This window comes from Odocoileus virginianus, chromosome 34 (genome assembly GCF_023699985.2).
Source record: "Odocoileus virginianus isolate 20LAN1187 ecotype Illinois chromosome 34, Ovbor_1.2, whole genome shotgun sequence".
Lineage (NCBI taxonomy): Eukaryota > Metazoa > Chordata > Mammalia > Artiodactyla > Cervidae > Odocoileus > Odocoileus virginianus.
Window position 1 is genome coordinate 27,523,821 of NC_069707.1, and position 20,663 is coordinate 27,544,483.

The 20,663-nt window shown below is 38.9% G+C and overlaps 1 protein-coding gene across 2 annotated transcripts in view; it reads left to right on the forward strand.

The window, feature by feature from the left end:
* The window catches only part of MAP3K5 (mitogen-activated protein kinase kinase kinase 5), a 244,561-nt gene that overhangs the window by 119,482 nt on the left and 104,416 nt on the right, over positions 1 to 20,663 (forward strand). For both annotated transcript variants that reach the window (XM_070461452.1, XM_070461451.1), the window contains exon 7: positions 1,132 to 1,302. In XM_070461452.1, coding sequence (XP_070317553.1) covers positions 1,132 to 1,302 — 171 coding nt within the window. The remainder of the gene's footprint in view (positions 1 to 1,131; positions 1,303 to 20,663) is intronic.

The following is a 20,663-nucleotide window of genomic DNA, read 5'->3' on the forward strand; positions in this document are numbered from 1 at the left end:
AAGATGGAATGAAATATATTATATTTTGAAATGAAAAATGAAAGTCCCTAAGAGCCTCTTATATTTTCTTTTATCTATATTTTGTCTCTGTCTTTCCTAAGATAGAATAGAATGAAATGATAAATGTATTTGTATCGAGCATTATTCTAAACTGAAGGCTTTTAGTACAGAATGTAGAAAGGAATTTCATGGACAAAAAGATTTAAAATAGTAATTGAGAATAGAAATAACTCTTTTATGTAACAGTTTTACTGAAATATAATTCATACATCATACAATTTTATTTAAAGTGTATAATGCAATGGATTTTAATGTATTAACAGAGTTGTGTGACCATCAATACCATGAGTTTTAAAGTATTTATATTACCTTTCCCAAAACCACCCACACCCAGTCCTGCTCCAACGGGGGCAGGACACTCTCCCATTCCTCCCAAATCCGGACCTAGGCAACCACAGATCTCATTCTGTCTCCATAGATTTGCCTATTCTGGATGTTTCATGCAATGAGATTGTACAATATATAGTCTTTTTGTGGCTGGCTTCTTTCATTTAGCGTAAATGTTTTCAAGGTTCAATAAAGAACTCTTAAAGAGAATTTTTATCTTTGAGAACAGTCTGTATGTATTCAGCAGTTTTAAAATGAGCTATATAAAGCAGCTTCCTTAGGTGACTGATTGGTCAACTCAGGTTGCTTTATTGGTATTGTGTATGAATTAGTTTGCTCAATGTTTTGGAGCAAAAGCCACTGAAACCTATAGCATCAGGGTTTTGCCCCTGTTTGGATTCCTTGACTCTGTCCCGTTCACGGCCACAGGCTGCATTCTTAATCTGACTCTGTCAGCTTGAACCCACACAGAGACCGCAGGGAAACTGGAATGACTCTGGATGGATAAGCGCAAATCATCACATCAGCAGAAAACCAGCTCTAAATAAATCCTTTTTAGATGATTAGACATGCAGTAGGCTAAAAAAGAGTTGCAGAAGACTTTCAAAACATAATTGTTGTTTTTATTCTGCCAAACTTAATAATGGGAATCAGTGTTTTAAACAGACTTTTTAAAAAGATGATTGGCCTAAACTGCTTCTGTAGTCTATACAGAAAGAGTGATGTTCCCTTTCTCTACCTTAGGAGAAACCTCCCTGGAGATAGAGCAAAAGCTCTTGACATTATGATTCCTCTGGTGCAAAATGAAGGGCAGGTTGCTTCAGATATGTATTGCCTCGTTGGTCGAATCTACAAAGATATGTTTTTGGACTCTAATTTCATGGACACTGAAAGTAGAGACCACGGAGCTTCTTGGTAAGTGTATAGGATAAGATATTTGGTAAGTCCATGACACAAAAAAATTATTTGTAAATGAGTATTAAATTATTGTTTTCATTCTTTAGATTGTATATTATAAAATGAATCTTAGAATTTATAGCTTTAGCAAATAATTTTGATGAAATTCATTTAATAAGGCAGAGTAAATTGGGGTAAATTGGAGGAAAAGATAATGGTTCAAGAAAATAGAATTTTTAAAAGATATAAGTATAATACAATACAAGTATAATTGGAGGAAATTCATAAAATTTTACAGAAAGACATGAAATAAGACCTGAATGAATGGAAAAATATACCAAGTATGTGGATGAGAAGACTTGATAAATCAAGGAGACTTGATTTAAAGATGTTAATTCTCTACAGCAGGACTTTTCATGAAATTCAACAAATTGATTCTAAACTTTGTTTGAAAAAATAAAGGGCCAAGAATGGGCAAAGCTCATTATACAGAGTGAAGTAAGCCAGAAAGATAAAGACCATTACAGTATACTAACACATATATATGGACTTTAGAAAGATGGTAACGATAACCCTATATGCAAAACAGAAAAAGAGACTCAGATGTATAGAAGAGACTTGTGGACTCTGGGAGAAGGCGAGGGTGGGATGTTTCAAGAGAACAGCATCGAAACATGTATATTATCTAGGGTGAAACAGATCACCAGCCCAGGTTGGGTGCATGAGACAAGTGCTCAGGCCTGGTGCACTGGGAAGACCCAGAGGGATCGGGTGGAGAGGGAGGTGGGAGGGGGGACTGGGATGGGGAATACATATAAATCCATGGCTAATTCATTTCAATGTATGACAAAAACTACTGTAATGATGTAAAGTAATTAGCCTCCAACTAATAAAAATAAATGGAAAAAAAAAAAGAATGGGCAAAGCTATTTTGGAGAATGAGGTGGAGGGATTTGCTTCCCCATATTAGGCATACTGTAACTGTGTAACAATCAAGGTATTACATTATTAGTGTAAGTGAAGTGAAAGTCGCTCAATTGTCTCCGACTCTTTGCAGCCCCATGGACTGTGCAATCCATGAAATTCTCCAGGTCAGAATACTGGAGTGCATAGCCTTTCCCTTCTCCAGGGGATCTTCCCAACCCAGATATCGAACCCAGGTCTCCCACATTGCAGTCGGATTCTTTACTAGCTGAGCCACCAGGAAAGCCCAGTATGAGTGCAAGCATAGACAAACTGGGAGATTGGGATTGACATATATACGCTACCATCTGTAAAATAGATAGCCCTGGAGGAGGACATGGCAACCCGCTGCAGGATTCTCTTGCCTGGAGAATCCCCATGGACAGAGGAGCCTGGTGTGCTGCAGTCCATGTGGTCACAAAGAGTCAGACACAACTGAGTGACTGATCACACAGCACAGTGGGAACCTGATGTATAGCACAAGGAACTCAGCTTGGTGGTCTGTGGCGACCGAGGTGGGTGGGATGGGGGTGGAGAATGGAGAGAGTTCTAAGAAGGAGGGGATATATGTATATAAATAGCTGATTCACTTTGTCCTACAGCAGAAACTAACAGCAGCATTGTACAGTAATTATACTCCAATAAACTGAAACAATTAAAAAAATAAAACACTGAAATGGAAGAGAGAGCCTGGAAAGAAACAAACTGAAACAGTGCCTAAGACATATCAGTTTGTGTGCCTATGACTAGATTTATGGTATGATATGCTTCATGAGGGCAGGAGACCAGGTTTCATCCCTGGGATGGGAAGATTCCCTGGAGAAGGGAATGGCTACCCACACCAGAATTTTTGCCTGGAGAATTCCATAAACAGGGGAGGCTGGCAGGCTACAGTCCATGGCGTTGCAGAGTCAGACACAACTGAGCAACTTTCAGCTATGCTTCATGAGCCAGAGTGGAAAGAATGGGCTCTTTAGGAATGATATTGGAAAAATTTGTTTACCTGCCTGTAAAAATAAAAATGAATCCCTAGTTTAACCCACACACACAAAAATAAAATCCAAGTGAGTGAATTAAAGATCAAAACATTTTATTTGGAAAAAATTTTATAATAAAATACACAAAATGGATTTATGACTTGGAAAGGGAAAAATTATCTTAAAGAAGGCTTAAAAATACCATAAACCACAAGATGTTGGGGAAACTAGAGCCCATTAAAATTTGCATCTGCTCATCAACTCTTTGGGAAAGAGTAGCTTCTATGGCACTGACCTTCCTGCCAATAACAGTTATAAACATTGCGAAAACACTTTTTAAAAAGTTTGAAAGCACCAAAGAGTGACTAAAGATAGTCAGAAATTGGAGAGCTTTTGATTCTTAGATGAGGAGTACTGCATTAGATAAGATCCACATATATAAGCTTTTTCCTTTGGGAGAGCTCTCAAATCTGCAGGCTTAAGGAAGATACAACTCAAGAAGAAAACCATAGTCTTACCAGTTGAAGGAGTTAGTTTGAGGCTGCCAGTTCAGTTCAGTTCAGTTGTTCAGTCGTGTCCAACTCTTTGTGACCCCAAGGACTGCAGCACACCAGGCCTCCCTGTCCATCACCAACTCCTGAAGTTTACTCAAACTCATGTCCATTGAGTCGGTGATGCCATCCAAACATCTCATCCTCTGTCCATCCCCTTCTTCTCCCGCCTTCAATCTTTCCCAGCATCAGAGTCTTTTCAAATGAGTCAGCTGTTCACATGAGGTGGCCAAAGTATTGGAGTTTCAGCTTCAGCATCAGTCCTTCCAATGAATATTTAGGACTGGTTTCCTTTAGGATGGACTGGTTAGAGCTCCTTGCAGTCCAAGGGACTCTCAAGAGTCTTCTCCAACACCACAGTTCAAAAGCATCAATTCTTTGGCACTCAGCTTTCTGTATAGTCCAACTCTCACATTCATACATGACTACTGGAAAAACCATAGCTTTGACTAGTGCCTGCAAATTGAATGATAGATCCCTTACATGAAGGAGCCACAGAGAGAGCCCAAAATATGCATAGAAGCCACCTTCCATTCTTGGCTGACCCCTGACATCTGCACACATGTGGTAAAACTCAAAGGAGTCTAGCAGAAAATAGGAGCTAAAAAGCTAGAGCTGAACCAAGATTTCAGTAGCCGTGCAATGTAGGAGAGACAGAGTTTGGGGTTTGAATCTCATCAAGTTAGAGGGGCTTGATAAACACTTTGAGCTTTCCACTGAAACTCCAGTAGGTCCAAGACTTCAGAATAAAAAACCACATCCAAGGACTAAGAAAGGGTACTAAAACGAAGAGGAAAACCAGGTAAGCACCACCTTAATAAAACCCCAAACCGAAACTCCACAAAAACAAGGTGAACTGACAATAATTTAGGTGCCTGTTGGAACAAAACTCAATACTCTTAAGAGGAAGATAATAGAATCCAAACTCTATGATGTATCATCCAAAATGCCTACTACCCCATCAGAAAGTACTGGATTTGTGAAGATAGGAAAGTGTGATCCACAATAAAAACATCAGTCAACAGGAATATACTGCAAAGAAACACATGGCAGAAGGATACAGAGTATGATTTTGTTTATAGAAACTTTGAAACCAGTCATACACATCTAGTAAAAAGTATAGATGCATGAATGTACATAATAAATCCCCAATGCAGTATCATAGTTCCCAGTAGGGAAGGAATAAAAAGGGATCATGGAATATTTCACATGCGGCTGCAAGAATATTTAAAACATTTTATTTCTTAAGCTGAGTGGTGGGTATGTGGGTAGAAAATGTTGCTTATATTATTCTTCTGTACCTTTTAGTTTCTACCACTGTTCCCCAAATAGTCTCTGATTCTAAAAAAAATTATTAAAGAAGGTTGACTTACAGAAAGAGACAAATACCGTATGATATCACTTATATGTGGGATCTAAAGTATGACACAAATCAACCTATTTCACAAAACAGAAACAGACGCATTTGGAGAGCTAAGTTGCGGTTGCCCGGGGTGAGGGCCTGGGGAAGGGATGGATGTGGAGGGTGGGATAGCAGATGTAAGCTATTTTATGTGGGATGGATAAACAACAAGGTCCTACTATGTAGCCCAGAGAACTATATTCGATAGCCTATGATAAATCATAGTAGAAAAGAATATGTATATTTGTATAACTGAGCCGCTTTGCTATACAGCAGAAATTAACACAACATTGTAAATCAACTATACTTCAGTTTAAAAAAACGTCGATTGACTTAGTTCAGGCGTTCCTTAGTAATGGCCATAACGTTTTTTAAGTTGTGAAATAGAGATCTTAACATTTCAAAATCTTGTGTCATCCTACCAGTTTAGCAAGGGACTGAAATTGGGCTAATGGATTTTAACCAGGGAAGAAAATTTGGGGACAGTGACTTTCTGGATTTTCATGGACGGATTTGGTTTGGACTTTTAAATTTGAATTATAAATTTTTATTGCAATCAATGGAGAGTTTTACCATTTCCCTTAACCAATTTTTTTTCCCCTGATGTCATAAAAGAGAAATGTACCTATACAACCTTTTTTATTACCAGAAGATTTCTTTAAGAATAAATTCTTCTTTAAGAAGAAAGAAGATTTCTTTAATCTTTAAGAAGATTCTTAATTGTGGGAACATTAGAATCTGATATTTAGAAGCATTGTGCTGGTATAAATGCTTTGATTTAATGGTGATAATGAAATGCATAGATAATCTTTGGAAGTCTGATGTTCATGGTCAGTGAATTAAAATAGAAAACATCTTTTATGAAGTTCATGTGCCTCATGCACAGGAATAGAAGTGTTTCCCCGTTTGAAAAACCAAACAATTTAGACTACTGAGAGCTTTCAAGGTCACATAAAGTTCAGTCAAAAGGAACACAGTTTTTTTTCTGGTTGTGTTTTTTGTTCTGTCTTTCTATACTTCCCAATTCTGATTCCTTTTCTATGGTTCCTATTAAACTGAAGAACATTAACTAGCTCTCAAAAGAGCTTTGTCTTTTAAGTCTTCAGGTCAAATTGAAGTTGTTGGGCTTTGTATGATTTCATTTTAAGCTGTTGGTTGATTTTCTAGTAAGAACAGGGAAAGCTGTTAGAACTCAAAGTCTTTTCATGGGAGGAGCTTCAGGAGTTGATCTGGGTGTATCACTCACTGATATATTGAGTAATATAAGAATGTCACTTCTACTGTAGATTACAGGTCTATAACCTGCCATTATTGTCATATTGTCATTATATCCATTTGTCGTAAGGGTCATTACAAAGATTTCCCCCCTATTTTAGAAGTGTTTTTTCATGCCTTCACACTTGTAAAGCCACTTCAGTATTTCTTACTGTTTCCATCCAACCCACTCCCACTCACTTGCGATGGTGTGTTGGCATCATCTGTAATCTCTTCTTATGTCACAGCTGAAGTGAAAGCACATTGTCAAGGTGCTGACTCAAGAGTTTTGTTACTGAGTTTGTTAGGCTGCTGGCCAGGCTTACTCCAGGTTTTGCGTTTCCTGAGTCCTGGGTTCCAGAGAGTTTTTCAGCTGTCTTATTTATTTATTTATTTATTTACCCTTTTTGAGCTGAAATTCTCTGAGCTCTTACTTGTCAGGTGCCTGGGTGGGATAGCAGTGAGTGGCAGGCAGTGAGTCCCTGAAGCTTCTTTCCGAGCCCGCAGCCTGAATCATTTTCTGCTAGCTTGAATGGACAGTCATTTACTAAGCATGAAAAGTTTAGGAATAAGAATTTCAACTCAATGGAAAAACAGCCCCAAGTAGTTGTGTTTACAATGGCACATAGAAGTCTCAAAGTTCCCCTTTTTAACATCCTTCATGAGTTGACTGTTCCTGACTTACAGCACAGGGAGAAAGTCAGACACTCCTCTTGAGCATTCATTGTAATATTTGGTATGAGCGCTATCCCAGGGCACTTATTTGCTTTTAGGGAGACTGAAATGCAGGTCTGTTTTCTGAGAGGTTTACTTGGGACTGAGAAGATGAAAATACAAAACAAGAAAGAAGTTTATGGTTTAGATTTTTAAAATTTGCAGAATTGTAGTATGTTGTAGAACAAACTTTACATACTGAATCTTATCTGGGACATAGGGTGAAGGGTTTGAAAGAACACATCCTGTTGATTTAAGTAAAAAATCATTGTCATTTCCTTAGTTGTTTTTGGTCATTGAAGCTCTTACAGATGGCTATAACGCTATTCTTTTCTTTATGTAAGTTTCTATAATCCAAGTTATGAAAAATGCATTTTTTTGACTTTGACTTTCAGTTATTAAAAGCCTTTCACATAGCTGGTCCATATAAACTTAAATATAAGTTAAAGCAAGCAGCAATGGTACCTGTCATAAGTGCTGCTTGGGGAATTTTAGGGGCTGTTATGGGATAAAGAGGACAGTGAGAGAGCAAAGCTGGGAGAGCCAGCTTTCAAAGGACATATTGTGACTCAAGAGCCTAGACTTACATCTTAAAAAAAAAAAACCCACAAAAAACAAAACCCACAGAGTTTCTGAAGTGACAGACTGAACTGAAATGACCCAAGGCAATATTATGGACCATGACTTGGAGGTCCATGGGAAGTTCACTGCCAAATTTATCTCTACAACTTCTTTTTAAACCTAATCTAAAAAAAAAAAAAAAACCGCAAAGTAGTTATGCTGAATTCATATGCAGCATGACTTACTGAGAACATTTTGATATATACAGTATTTGTTCAGTGGGTAGAAATAATAATCAATTCCTTAAATTTTAGAGTTCACACAAGGTTTTTGTATATGTTATTAGCAATTAGCTTATAAGCACCTTGTAAGGTGGGCAAAGCTGATATTTTTCTTCCCATTTTACAACTAAGGCAAATGAAACTCAAAGAACTTAAGTGAATTCTTGATGTTTTATGGTTAATAAAATTTCAAATCTAATTTTTTTTCAGATCCAGTGTTGTTTTTACTACACTCTAGCCTCTCTTTCCTGGAATTTCCAGGAACAGGCATTTCTAGGAATATTTGTACTGTTTTACTGAAGAAGCCTAGACTGTGAGAGACCACATGGAATGCATGTTGACTAAATACTTGGAAACAGTGTATCTTAGGCAAATGACTTAACCTTTAAGAAATTCAGTTTTCTTATTTGAAAAATAAGAATAATACCTACCTGGATGAATTAGAATGCTCTTAGTATCCAAAAAGTAGCTGAATAGCTTACTTCAATGGGCTTAAGCAGAAAGAAAATGTAACTTCTAAAACATGAAGTTCAGAAATAGGGCTGGGTCTGGCAGTTGAGTCAGCAGCTTAAAAGCCAGCTGGATCTGTTTCCTTGTTATTGTGGGTGACTGCCCTCAGTCTGGCTTTCTTAGAGTTAGTTACAAGGTACCTTTGGGCCATTTCAGATATCAATCTAACTTAGCTATGCCGAGATCTAAGATGAGAGAAAAGGAGGCCATCTCTTTCTGTATCTTTCTCTTAGGACTAAGAAAACACTCATAAAAAACCTATCTCACACATTCCTTACATTTCTTTATGCTTCCAGTATTTCATCATCAGCCCAATACTACACAAATCACTAGCAAGGTAGATGGTTTGATTACAGGTGGTTTAGACTCATCACTTTAGGAAGAATAGATCCTCTGAGGGATTAAATGAAGCAACATATGTTCAAGCCTTGGAATTTAGTAAACCCTTAGAGTTATATCCTTAGTATATAATATGTGAAAATATTTATTTCTGCATATAATATTATACTTATGTTCAAAGTAGATATTGACTTGACTAATGGATACTGATTAGATTCCTTGTCCCTAAAATATTGCTGAGTTTTCTTTCTCTTCTTTCTGAATCTAGCTGACCATTTTAGTGAATGAGAGAAAGAGAGTGTGTGTATTTTTTACATAGTACTTGATAGAATTTCATATACCATAGCTATCGTGGAGTCACCTGGGATAGGCAGTGATTGCTTGAAATCATACTTGGTTTTAGAGATGATGGTATTCTCATTCTTAAGGGGAGATAGAAGTCATTTTTAGAACTTAGGGAGGAAATTGGGTGCTGTTCTATATTAACAATCAGGTCTCCCCTGTTGTAATGCCAAAAAAATCCATAGCTAGGAAGCTAAAAGCATTAAGTTTGTTTTTAGCATTTATGTGTTCATTTTTCCATAGTAGCTTGGGAAAGAACAGACAGCTTTGCCTTATCAACTGATTTTGTTTTACGTCAGTGACAGTGCTATTCAAACAGTGATCGTGCCTAATAACTGTTTAGTTTGTACATTATTAATGGGGTTGGCTTTACTTAGGAAGAGTTATGTAACAAACCAACTGACATACAAATAAAGACCAATGTCTATTTTCCATTTGCCAGATTTGCCTTTTTTTCTTTATCTTGGCTTCGAGATATCTTTCTTCATGTTATCTCTTATTTCCACTACCCTCCTAACCCCCCAAGTTTGATCTCACCATTATTCCATTGACATCATTTTCATTTAGTCCTTGGTTGTATCTATTAATCGAATTTCCCAAATTTGGATGATTTTTATCCTCAGACCACAAAACCTGAAGAGTTCTTAATAACTCAGCATGACACCCAGCTCATTGATGTCCAAGGGTAGCGGGCTCTTAAGGAACCAGCAATTCCAAGATGACCTGGAGACTTGGGGAGAACACACCATGTACCCACGATTGCTTTGTAAACAAGCAACTTGGTACACTGGTCTCATGCCTTGACCTTGATTTAACACGCCATTCAACAGATGACAGATTGTGGCATGACCAAGTCGAAGTCCATGGATGGTAATATTTAACAAGTCACTGGGAGATTTCCTAATTGTGTCTTACAGGTAATAAGCACCGAAGGAGAGAAACTAAGGCTTGCTCTCTGTAACCAAGTTGTCAGAGGGTTGAGTGAGAACAAGAACTGGATGTTTGCCAGGCATTATGATGAAAAGGAAGGAGCATTTGGAAGAACAGTAGTGATTTTGCTTGGTGAACCAAAGCAGTTGTTTCCAAATCTAGCTGACTATCAGAACTGCTTGGGGAGTTTTTCAACAGTACAGAGTTCTCTGTCTCTGGAAATTTCGCTTACTGGATCCATTTTATTGAATAGCTAACCCGTAATTGGTAATATGACTATTCTTTTTTAATTAAATATTTAGACTTTCCCTGGATTTTACTGCCAATTCCTTCTTCCTAAATGTTTACTGTTCTTCATATCCTTAAAGATTAAGTTTAAACCCTTGGCCTTGCCTCCTCTTCAGAACTTTCCCAAATGTATCTCCTCCTGTCTTCCTAGAGTTCTTAAGAGTATGGGTTTTGCATTTTAATTTAAGAGAATTGGCAGTTATTGGAAGGATACATTTAGATTGGTCATAAACATTTGAAAACTATTCACTCTCAGGAGCAATCAGATAAGTGCCCATTAAAATCCTGAGCTGTGCTCTCTTGTTATTATCAGTTAGCAAAAATGAAAATAGATGAGACTATTTTGGCATGAGTGCAAGGTAAAAATCTCTCTCTTATGCTGCTCTTGGGAATGTGAACTGGTAAGACCTTTCTGGAAAGCAGTTTGGCATGATGTATCAAGAACCTTGAAATAATTCATGTTCTTTAGTTCAGTTACATCCTTTGTAAACTGTCCAAAAGAAATAGCAGATATGGAAATAAAGATATGTTTACAGTGCTCACTACACTAAATTTTATGGTAATGAAAAACCAGAAGAAACCTAAGTGTCCAATAGTCAGGAAGCTGTTAAATGGAAGGATACCCTCAAGTGATGGGATATCATTCATTCAAAGGTGTGTGTGTGGAGGGTTGATGGTAGCAATATACATAAATAAAGCTTACCATTTTAACCATTTCTGAAGGTATGATTCAGTGGCATTAAGTACATTCACAACACTGTGCTTCCATCACCATTCCCCGCCCCACAAACTCCTCCCTCTCAAAACTCAAACTCTATACCCATTAAACAATTTTGGATTCCCCTTTCCCCCCAGCTCCTGGCAACCACTATTCCACTTTCTGTCTCTATGAATTTGATTACTCTAGGTATCACATATAAGTGGAATCATACAGTATATATCTTTTTTGTGAATGGCTTATTTCACTTAGCATGACGTTTTTAAAGCTCATCCATGTTGTAGCAATGGGGCATCCCTCATAGCTCAGTTGGTAAAGAATCTGCCTGCAATGCAGGAGACCCAGGCTCGATTCCTGGGTTGGGAATATCCACTGGAGAAGGGATAGGCTACCCACTCCAGTATTCTTGGGCTTTCCTTGTGGCTCAGCTGATAGAATCTGCCTGCAATGCGGAAGACCTGGGTTCAGTCCCTGGGTTGGGAAGATCCCCTGGAGCAGGAAAAGGCTACCCACTCCAGTATTCTGGCCTGGAGAATTCCATGGACTGTATTGTTCATGGGGTTGCAGAGTTGGACACAACTGAGCAACTTTCACTTTCATGTTGTAGCATGTGTCTGAATCTCCATTCTAAAGGCTGAATAATGTTCCATTTTATGTACATAGTCTTTACCCATTCACCTGTCAGTGGACATTTGTGTTTGTTTCCACCTTTTAGCTATTATGAATAAATATTACTATGAACATGGGTGTAAAAATATCTATTTGAATCCTCTGTTTTCAATTCTTTTGAGTGTAAGCCCAAAAGACGATTGTGGTTTTAAATAAATACTTAATAGTAACATGCATCATGATATCATATGAAAATTTTAAAAACAGGTTATTAAAATAGCATGATTCTTGTTTTTGGAAAAATATGTACATAGTAAAAGGACTGAAAGGAGATAGCTAGAATTTTGACTTTTTATATTTTTCATCCTGACTTTCCTATTACAATAAAATTATATACAAATAAATTGTGTGAATTGGAGAGGGTTTCCCCATCTCCAGATAAAATCAACAGAGTGATTCAGCACTAATTTTTGTCTCATGCTGTCTTGCTTTACTTCTGAGTTATTTTGTGAGTGATAATTTCAGAAATATCCCTAGAGATGTAAAGCACTGTGAAATTCTAATTTAATTACTTGTATGTCTTACAGAAAGAATCACAGCTGTTTATATCACAAAGGAGGAAAATGACAACTAAATAGAAAGAACTAGAGCTTAGTTTCTTCTTTGGTGGGAAATAGATGCTCTTTAGCTAGAAACAGTTGATTCAAGAATATTTCCTTTATTCTTTACTTGGTTGCACATCTCAGTACAAATGCAAAAAGTGAGCCAAGTTTTTATTCTAAAGACTCATCACTCTATTAACAAGTACTTAGCTTTCTTAGAGCTAGTTGCAATCAAGTGACAAATATAGTGCTGATATAAGGCAGTCGTTGAACAAAAATCTGTTGCTCTGAAAACTCGGACAGTAACTTTGCATCTCTTCAATGTAATAATGAATTGAAGATTACGAATTATTTATCCTCTTTCAACACACATTTAGTACTAAGTAGAAAAAAACAACAATAGCGTAAATAACTTTAGTTACTCAAATATACTCCCTAGAATTTTCTTGAGATGTCTGTTGCCATCCTTAAGATTTGTTTCCTTCATGAAGTCTTAATTTAGCTTCATGCTAAGTTGCTTCAGTTGTGTCTAACTTTGCTGCCCCATGGACTTTCGCCCACCAGGCTCCTCTGTCCATGGGATTCTCCGGGCAAGAACACTGGAGTGGGTTGCCATGTCCTTCTCCAGGGGATCTTCCCGACTTGGGATTGAACCTGTGTCTCCTGTCTCTCACTGCATTGCAGGCAGATTCTTTATCACTGAGCCACTGGAGAAGCCCTCTAATCGTTTTATTGCTGTATTTGTATAGTTTTATATTATTAATCATTGTGTATCTGTTTCTTTGTGGAAGGTCTAACCTACTGTTCGTGTTCATTTATCCTCTTGCTAGTTAAACTGTCAAGTGTTCAATGGCATGTAACATCTTTGGTGTATTTTTAAAAATAATTTTATTGATCTATTCATTTACTTTGGGCAGTGCTGGGCCTTCGTGGCTGTGTAGTTGGTGGCGAGCAGGGGCTACTCTCTAGTTGCGGTGTGCAGGCTTCTCATCGCAGTGGTCTGTCTCCTTGTGGAGCATGGGCTCTAATGCATGCGGGCTTCAGCAGTTGCGACAGAAGGGCTCAGTAGTTGCAGCTTCAGGATGCTAGAGCTCAGGCTCTCTAGTTGTGGAGCAGGGCCTTAGTTGCTTCCCATAAGTGGGATCTTTTCAGACCAGAGATCGAACCCTCGTCTCCTGCATTGGAAGGCAGATTCTTTACCACTGAGCTACCAGGGAAGCCCTCTTTGATTCATTTTTATGGGCACATCCGGTGGTATTGCCATGCCAGTCTTTTAAAAATTTAGTCTTTAATCTGATAAGATGGATCAAGTACATTTTGTGACAAACACCATTCTTTCCAAGAGTACATCAATACCGGTTTCTGTAGTGTATAGAATCCAAACTTTATTTTTAATGTAAAAACAGTTCTATTTTTATTCCTCGTTATCATTTTTCCTATTTCACCCGATTCCTTTTTACTAAAAAACAAAAGCCTAAGTAATGAAAATGGATTAAAAAAAAATTTTTTTAAATGCACACCAAAGGGTAGGCAGAGTTATACAGAGATGAGGGCTCAGGTTTAGAATCTGGCAGAAGTGGGTAAAGTTCCTCCTCAACCACTTTTAAACCGCATGACTTAGTATTTCCATGCTGCAGAGTTCTGATTACTAAACTTGAGAGAATCCTCCCTGCCTTAAGGAGCTGTATGAATTAGAAATATTATGCTTGAAGTGTCAAATGCAATGCCTGTACCTAGTAGGTGCCCACTCATGGGAGGCAGCTATTATTTTTGTGTCTTTCACTATCTGGCAGTAACCACAGCTTCCTGTGGTAGAGAATATCATCAGCACTCTATTGTATTGTTAGAAATACACTGTCCCTGTTCATAGGAAGGTTATATGTTTCCACCCCATGATACCAGGTTCTGATTTGTATGTTGGCTGATGCTTTTTATCAGCAGAAGCTTTAAAAGCCGTGTCTAGGTTGTGCTGAATATGTTTTTCCTTAGCTGTTTCTAGAGAAAGCTGCTCCGTCAGGCTAGGTCTCAGAGGGAAAAAAAAGTGTCAGGCAGAGCTGAGCCAGCTGATGCAGAAATTGGCAAGCCACTGGGGTTTGTTATTGATACTTGGCACATTTATGCTAAAATGATTGTACATCTTCTTCAGCTGCAATGGATTGTTTCATTATGTTGGCCTCTGTATGTATTCTTTTTGGGGCTTCCCTGGTACCTCAGCTGGTGAAGAATCTGCCTGCAATGCAGGAGACCCCAGTTTGATTCCTGGGTCGGGAAGATCCCCTGGAGAAGGGATGGGCTACCCCCTCCAGTGATTCTTGGGCTTTGCTGCTGGCTCAGATGGTCAAGAATCCGCCTGAAATGCAGGAGACCTGGGTTTGATCCCTGGGTTGGGATGATCCCCTGGAGGAGGGCATGGCAACCCACTCCAGTGTTCTTGCCTGGAGAATCCCATGGACAGAGGAGCCTGGCGGGCTACAGTTCATGGGGTTGCAGAGTCAGACACAACTGAGCGACTGGGCACAGTGCATGCATTTTTATTAAGTTTGAATTTAAAGAAACGGTGAAATGATAATACATATATGGAAAGTTAGCACCAAGGAACATGGATACGCCAGTGATAAGGATTAACATGCTCTTTAAAATAAGCTTCAGTAATAGCATGAAAAATGAATCATATGCTGTTTTTCAGAGGAGGCTATCCTCTCCCTAATAATAAATTAAAGTAGTTTCTCGTATAAGTAGGCAACAGTGAAAACTATACAAACAGTATCTTTAATATCTTTATTAAATAGTGCATTCTAGTAACATTAAAATAGAATGTGGTGAAGGTACTATGTAGTTCAGTAATGTGGGCTAAGGTGGTAGCTCTCTGGGCTTATGGTTTTATCAAGGTCAGGATTTAGACTACTAAGGAAATGAAGAGATTATTTTTTATATGACCTGCTGTATGTATCACTTGTCACAGCCTGGCTCTTGGTAAGAGGTGGATGCAGGTTTTCTTCACACAGCAGGTATTTTGAAAGCACCTGCAGTGAGTCGGGCTCCTGCTGAGTCAAGTGCTGAAGATTTAGTCCTCAACAAGACAGCAGGCAAGGCCCCTGCTGTCAGAGTGCGTACAATATGAGAGATAGATGGTAAAAAGAATAATTTCAGATTGTTATCAATTTTGTAATAGACATGGAACTATTGTTTCCTTTTTTTTTTTTCCTTGTATCATACTCATCTGTGAATTTCAGGAAAATTTTCCTGTTCTCCTAAGTTGCCATATTTATTGGCTTAAGGCTGTTCCAGATATCCGTTTACTTTCTTTTTAATGCTTGTATACCTTTGTGTGCTAAGTCACTTCGGTCATGTCCAACTCTTTGCAACCCTATGGACTATATAGCCCTCCAGGCTCCTCTGTCCATGGGATTCTCCAGGCGAGAATACTGGAATGGATTGCCATGCCCTCCTCCAGAGGATCTTTCAGACCCAGGGACTGAATCCACTTCTCTTAAGTCTCCTGCATTGACAAGGCGGGTTCTTTACCACTAGCGCCAGCTGGGAAACTTCCCCTGTGGCTCCGATGGTAAAGAATCTGCCTGCCTGCAGGAGACATGGGTTCAGTCCCTGGTTCAGGAAGATCTTTGGGAGAAGGGCATGGCAACCCACCCCAGTATTTTTGTCTGGAGAATTGCATGGGCAGAGGAGCCTGGCGGGCTACAGTCCATGGGGTTGCAAAGAGTCAGACACGACTGAGCAACTGACCCTCAATGCTTGTAGGACCTATACTAATGTACCCCTTTTCATTTCTCTTTCTCTCTCTGATGAGCAGTCTATCTAGGGGCTTATCAATTTTATTAATCTTCCCCTTTTGACACTGTTCATTTTCTTTATTGCACATTTATTTTCTGCTTCATTGATTTATTATATCTTCCTTCTACTTTATTTTGAAATATGTGCTGTTTTGTTTCTAGATGGAAGTTTAGAGCATTGATTTTTTTTCACCCTTGCTGCTTTCCCAGCATATGCATTTAAAGATAAAAATTGTTCTGCATCCCAGAAGTTTTGATATATTGAACTTTCAATGTTGTTTAGCTCAAATACCTTTTAATTTTCAATGTGAATCTTTGAACCCTGGCTTATTCAGAAGTAGGTTGCCTAATTTATAGATGTACCTTTCTTGTTCTCCAGTTTAATTCTACTGTAATAAGAGGTGCCTTTATAGCCCCGGAAACAGTCCACCATTGTTGGTTATAGTGTTCCACATAAGATAGTTCGATTGACTTGCTTAATCATAACATTCAAATCTTCCATATCACTGATATTTTTTATCTAGTGCTTATGTCTTGCAATTCATTTTCTGTTTATTTCATATCTTTGTTTCTTTAGTCCTCCATTCCCCCATTTTTTCTATTAATTTAGTGTTGCATTTTATACTCTATTAATACTTTAGTCATAGTAAAGAACCTGCCTGCCAATGCAGGAGATGTAAGAGACGCGAGTTCAATCCCTGGATTGGGAAAAATCCCTTGGAGGAGGGTATGGCAGCCCACTCCAGTATTCTTGCCTGGAGAATCCCTTGGACAGAGGAGCCTGACAGGCTATAGTCCATAGGGTTGCAAAGAGTCGGACATGACTGAAAGAGCTTAGCACATGTGCGCATGCACACGCGCACACACACCCCCCCACAATACTCTTTACATTATGCTTTTAGGAGTTCCCTAGAGATGGCCATCCACATCCTTGACTCTGAAAGTCTACCTTAAATTTGTATTTTACCACTTCCTTAAAGAGGAGAAAGAAACCTCAGCCATCTAGTCACTCAGTCTTGTCTTTGAGACCCCATGGACTGTAGCACGCCAGGCTTCCCTGTCCATCTCCCGGAGTTTGCTCAGACTCATGTCCATCGAGTCAGTGATGCCATCCAACCATCTCATCCTCTTTCATCCCCTTTTCCTCCTGCCTTCAATCTTTCCCAGCATCAGGGCCTTTTCCAATGAGTCAGTTCTTTGCATCAGATGGACAGGGTATTGGAGTTTCTGCTTCAACATCAGTCCTTCCAATGAATATTCAGGACTGATTTCCTTTAGGATTGATTGGTTTGGTTGACTGATTTCCTTCAGGATTGACTGGAGAAAAAGCAGAATAAATATTCAGTAGTTTAAAAATAGCTAGTGTCTTTCCCTGATAGCTCAGTTGGTAAAGAATCCGCCTGCAGTGCAGGAGACCCCGGTTTGATTCCTGGGTGGGGAAGATCCCCTGGAGAAGGGACAGGCTACCCACTCCAGTATTCTTGGGCTTCCCTTGTGGCTCAGCTGGCAACGAATCCACCTGCAATGCAGCAGACCTGGGTTTGATCCCTGGGTTGGGAAGATCCCCTGGAAAAGGAAAAGACTACCCACTCCAGTATTCTGGCCTGGAGAATTCCATGAGCTCTATAGTCCATGGGGTGGAAAAGAGTCAGACACAACTGAGTGACTTTCACTTTTCCTTCAGTATTCTTTCTGATGCTCTTTTTGCAGTTCAGTGCTTCCAAATGGAATCACTATCCTTTAGCCTGGATACTTTTAGTACCTTTTGCATGCAGATCTCTTGGTGACGAATTCTGCCAGTTTTTGCTTATTTGTAACTTTTCTTTTCTCTTTCATCACTTTAAATATGTCATTGCATTATCTTTTGGCTTCCATAGTTTGTATTGCATAGTCAGCTATCAGTTTTATCAATAAAATTGCTATAAAATTGCAATAAAATGCCTCCTTTGAATGCCTCCTTTATCTCTCTGGCTGATTTTAATATTTCCCTCTGTGTCTTTGATTTTTAGCATTTAGGCTATGTGTATTTTATCCTATCCAGCTTGAAGTTGAGCTTCTTGAATCTGTGTGTTAATGTTTTTGACAGTCTTGGAGTAATTTTGACTTTTTGTCTTCAAATACTTCTTGTGTTCTGTATTCTCTAATCCTTTCTAGGGCTACCTTGATACATATGTTAGACTATTTAACTGTGTCTTCTGTGTCTCTTACATTCTGTGTGTCTTTTCCCCTCCCTTTTCCTCTTTCTGTATCAGTTTACAAAATTTTATTGACTTTTTTTTTCCTTCACCAAATCCATCTTCTCCCATGTCTCAGTTCAGTTCAGTTCAGTCGCTCAGTCATGTCTGACTCTTTGCAACCCCATGAATCACAGCACGCCAGGCCTCCCTGTCCATCACCAACTCCCAGAGTCCACCCAAACTCATGTCCGTTGAGTCGGTGATGCCATCCAACCATCTCATCCTCTGTCCTCCCCTTCCCCTCCTGCCCTCAATCATTCCCAGCATCAGGGTCTTTTCCAATGAGTCAGCTCTTCGCATCAGGTGGCCAAAGTATTGGAGTTTCAGCTTCAGCTTCAGTCCTTCCAATGAATATTCAGCACTGATTTCTTTTAGGATGGACTGGTTGAACCTCCTTGCAGTCCAAGGGACTCTCAAGAGTCTTCTCCAACACCACAGTTCAAAATCATCAATTCTTCTGTGCTCAGCTTTCTTCACAGTCCAACTCTCACATCCATACATGACCACTGGAAAAACCATAGCCTATGACTAGATGGACATTTGTTGACAAAGTAATGTCTCTGCTTTTTAATATGCTGTCTAGTTTAAACCTATCCAATGAATTTTTATTTTCAGGTGTTATATATTTCAGTTCTAGACTACTTGATTCTCTTTATTTTTAGATTCCAACTCTAGGTTGAAATCTTCTTTTCCTTCATTTGTCCATTTTTTCCTCAATTTTCTTCACCATATTTGTAATAATGATTTAAAGTCCTTGTCTACAAACTCCAACATATGAATTATCTGTGAGTCAAGTCTTCTTGTCTCTTTTGCTCTTTTGTTTATTGGTCATTTTTTCCTGATTCTGAAGTTCTCATAATTCTTTACTGCATGTCAGACATTTTATATATAAGAACTATTGAGATTAAGAATGATTTTATTTTCCCTCATAGAAGGCTGTCACTTCCCTCTGTTAGCCAGACATGGTGAGGCGTTGATTACCTCAAAAACTGCAGTTGAGTTGGGTTGGTCTCGGTTTCAGTTTTATTGAGCCGTCTATCTCTGTCTTTGCCCCTGCTTCCTGATATGACCACCCTCAGCTTTTGACTGAGAGCCAAGCAGGGTTCTATCTTCTTATCCCTTGAATACTCTGGAGGATTTTATAACTGCCCTTTGGAGTTTTGAGTTTGAGTCTTTATTCTCTTACATTATATAGCTCCAGACTTTGGAGGAGATTGTCAGCTATTCGTTATAGTCTCCTCCCTCTAGTATTTACTTCTAAGCACCGCCAAACTTCAGATTTCACTGCCATTCCAGCCATACCTTATCCCCAACTGCCCATACAGCCAGTGTTAAGCAAATGTCCTTTGGAGAAAATCAGCTACATGTTTGGGGGCCCTCAGGGTTTCCCCTTGTCATGCCAGCCAACTCATGCAACTATCAGGAAATCCACTTGTTTCTCTTTTCCATGGTAAAGTTTCAAATAGGTAGAGTTTCTCTGCCTATACCAAGCCTATGCTTAATCTTATGGTCAGAATCAGCAAATGCCCCTATAGAGACAAAAGCACTTCATCTGGGAAGGACACTTCCCTCCTTGGAGTTTTATTTCAATGATGATGTTGTTGCTTCCATAGATCTCCAGTGACTATAAAAATATGTTGTTGGCGTGTATCCTTTTCCCCAGCTAGTTGTTGTAGCAGGAGGGATGGCTCCCTAGTAGACTATTGCATCTTACTTGGAAGCTCAAATTTCCCCTGACGTTGAATATTCTTCTACAATTTAAATGGTTACATAGCTTTCCAACAATTAGAATACATTTTGTTCCATGTTATATTTTCTAATATTTTTGTAAATTTAGGAAGTAGCTTTTTATCTTGTAACAAATATTCTTATAACCAAATGTCTGGTTACATTTTGTTGTTGTTGATTAGTCACTAAGCCATGTCCAACTCTTTGTGACCACATGCACTGTGGCATACCAGGCTCCTCTGTCCTTCACTGTCTCCCAGAGTTTGCTCAGATTCATGTCTGTTGAGTCGGTGATGCTATCTAACCGTCTTACCCTCAGTCACCCCCTTTTCATTTCACCTTTGATCTCTCCCAGCATCAGGGTGTTTTTCAATGATTCTTCTGTTTATATCAGGTGACCAAAGTTTTGGAGTTTCAGCTTCAGCACTAGTCCTTTCAGTGAATATTCAGGGTTGGCTTCCTTTAGGATTTGCGGGTTTGATCTCCTTGCTGTCCAAGGGACTCTCAAGAATCTTCTCCAACGCCACAGTTCAAAAGCATCAGTTCTTCAGCACTCAGCCTTCTTTATGGTCCAGCTCTCAC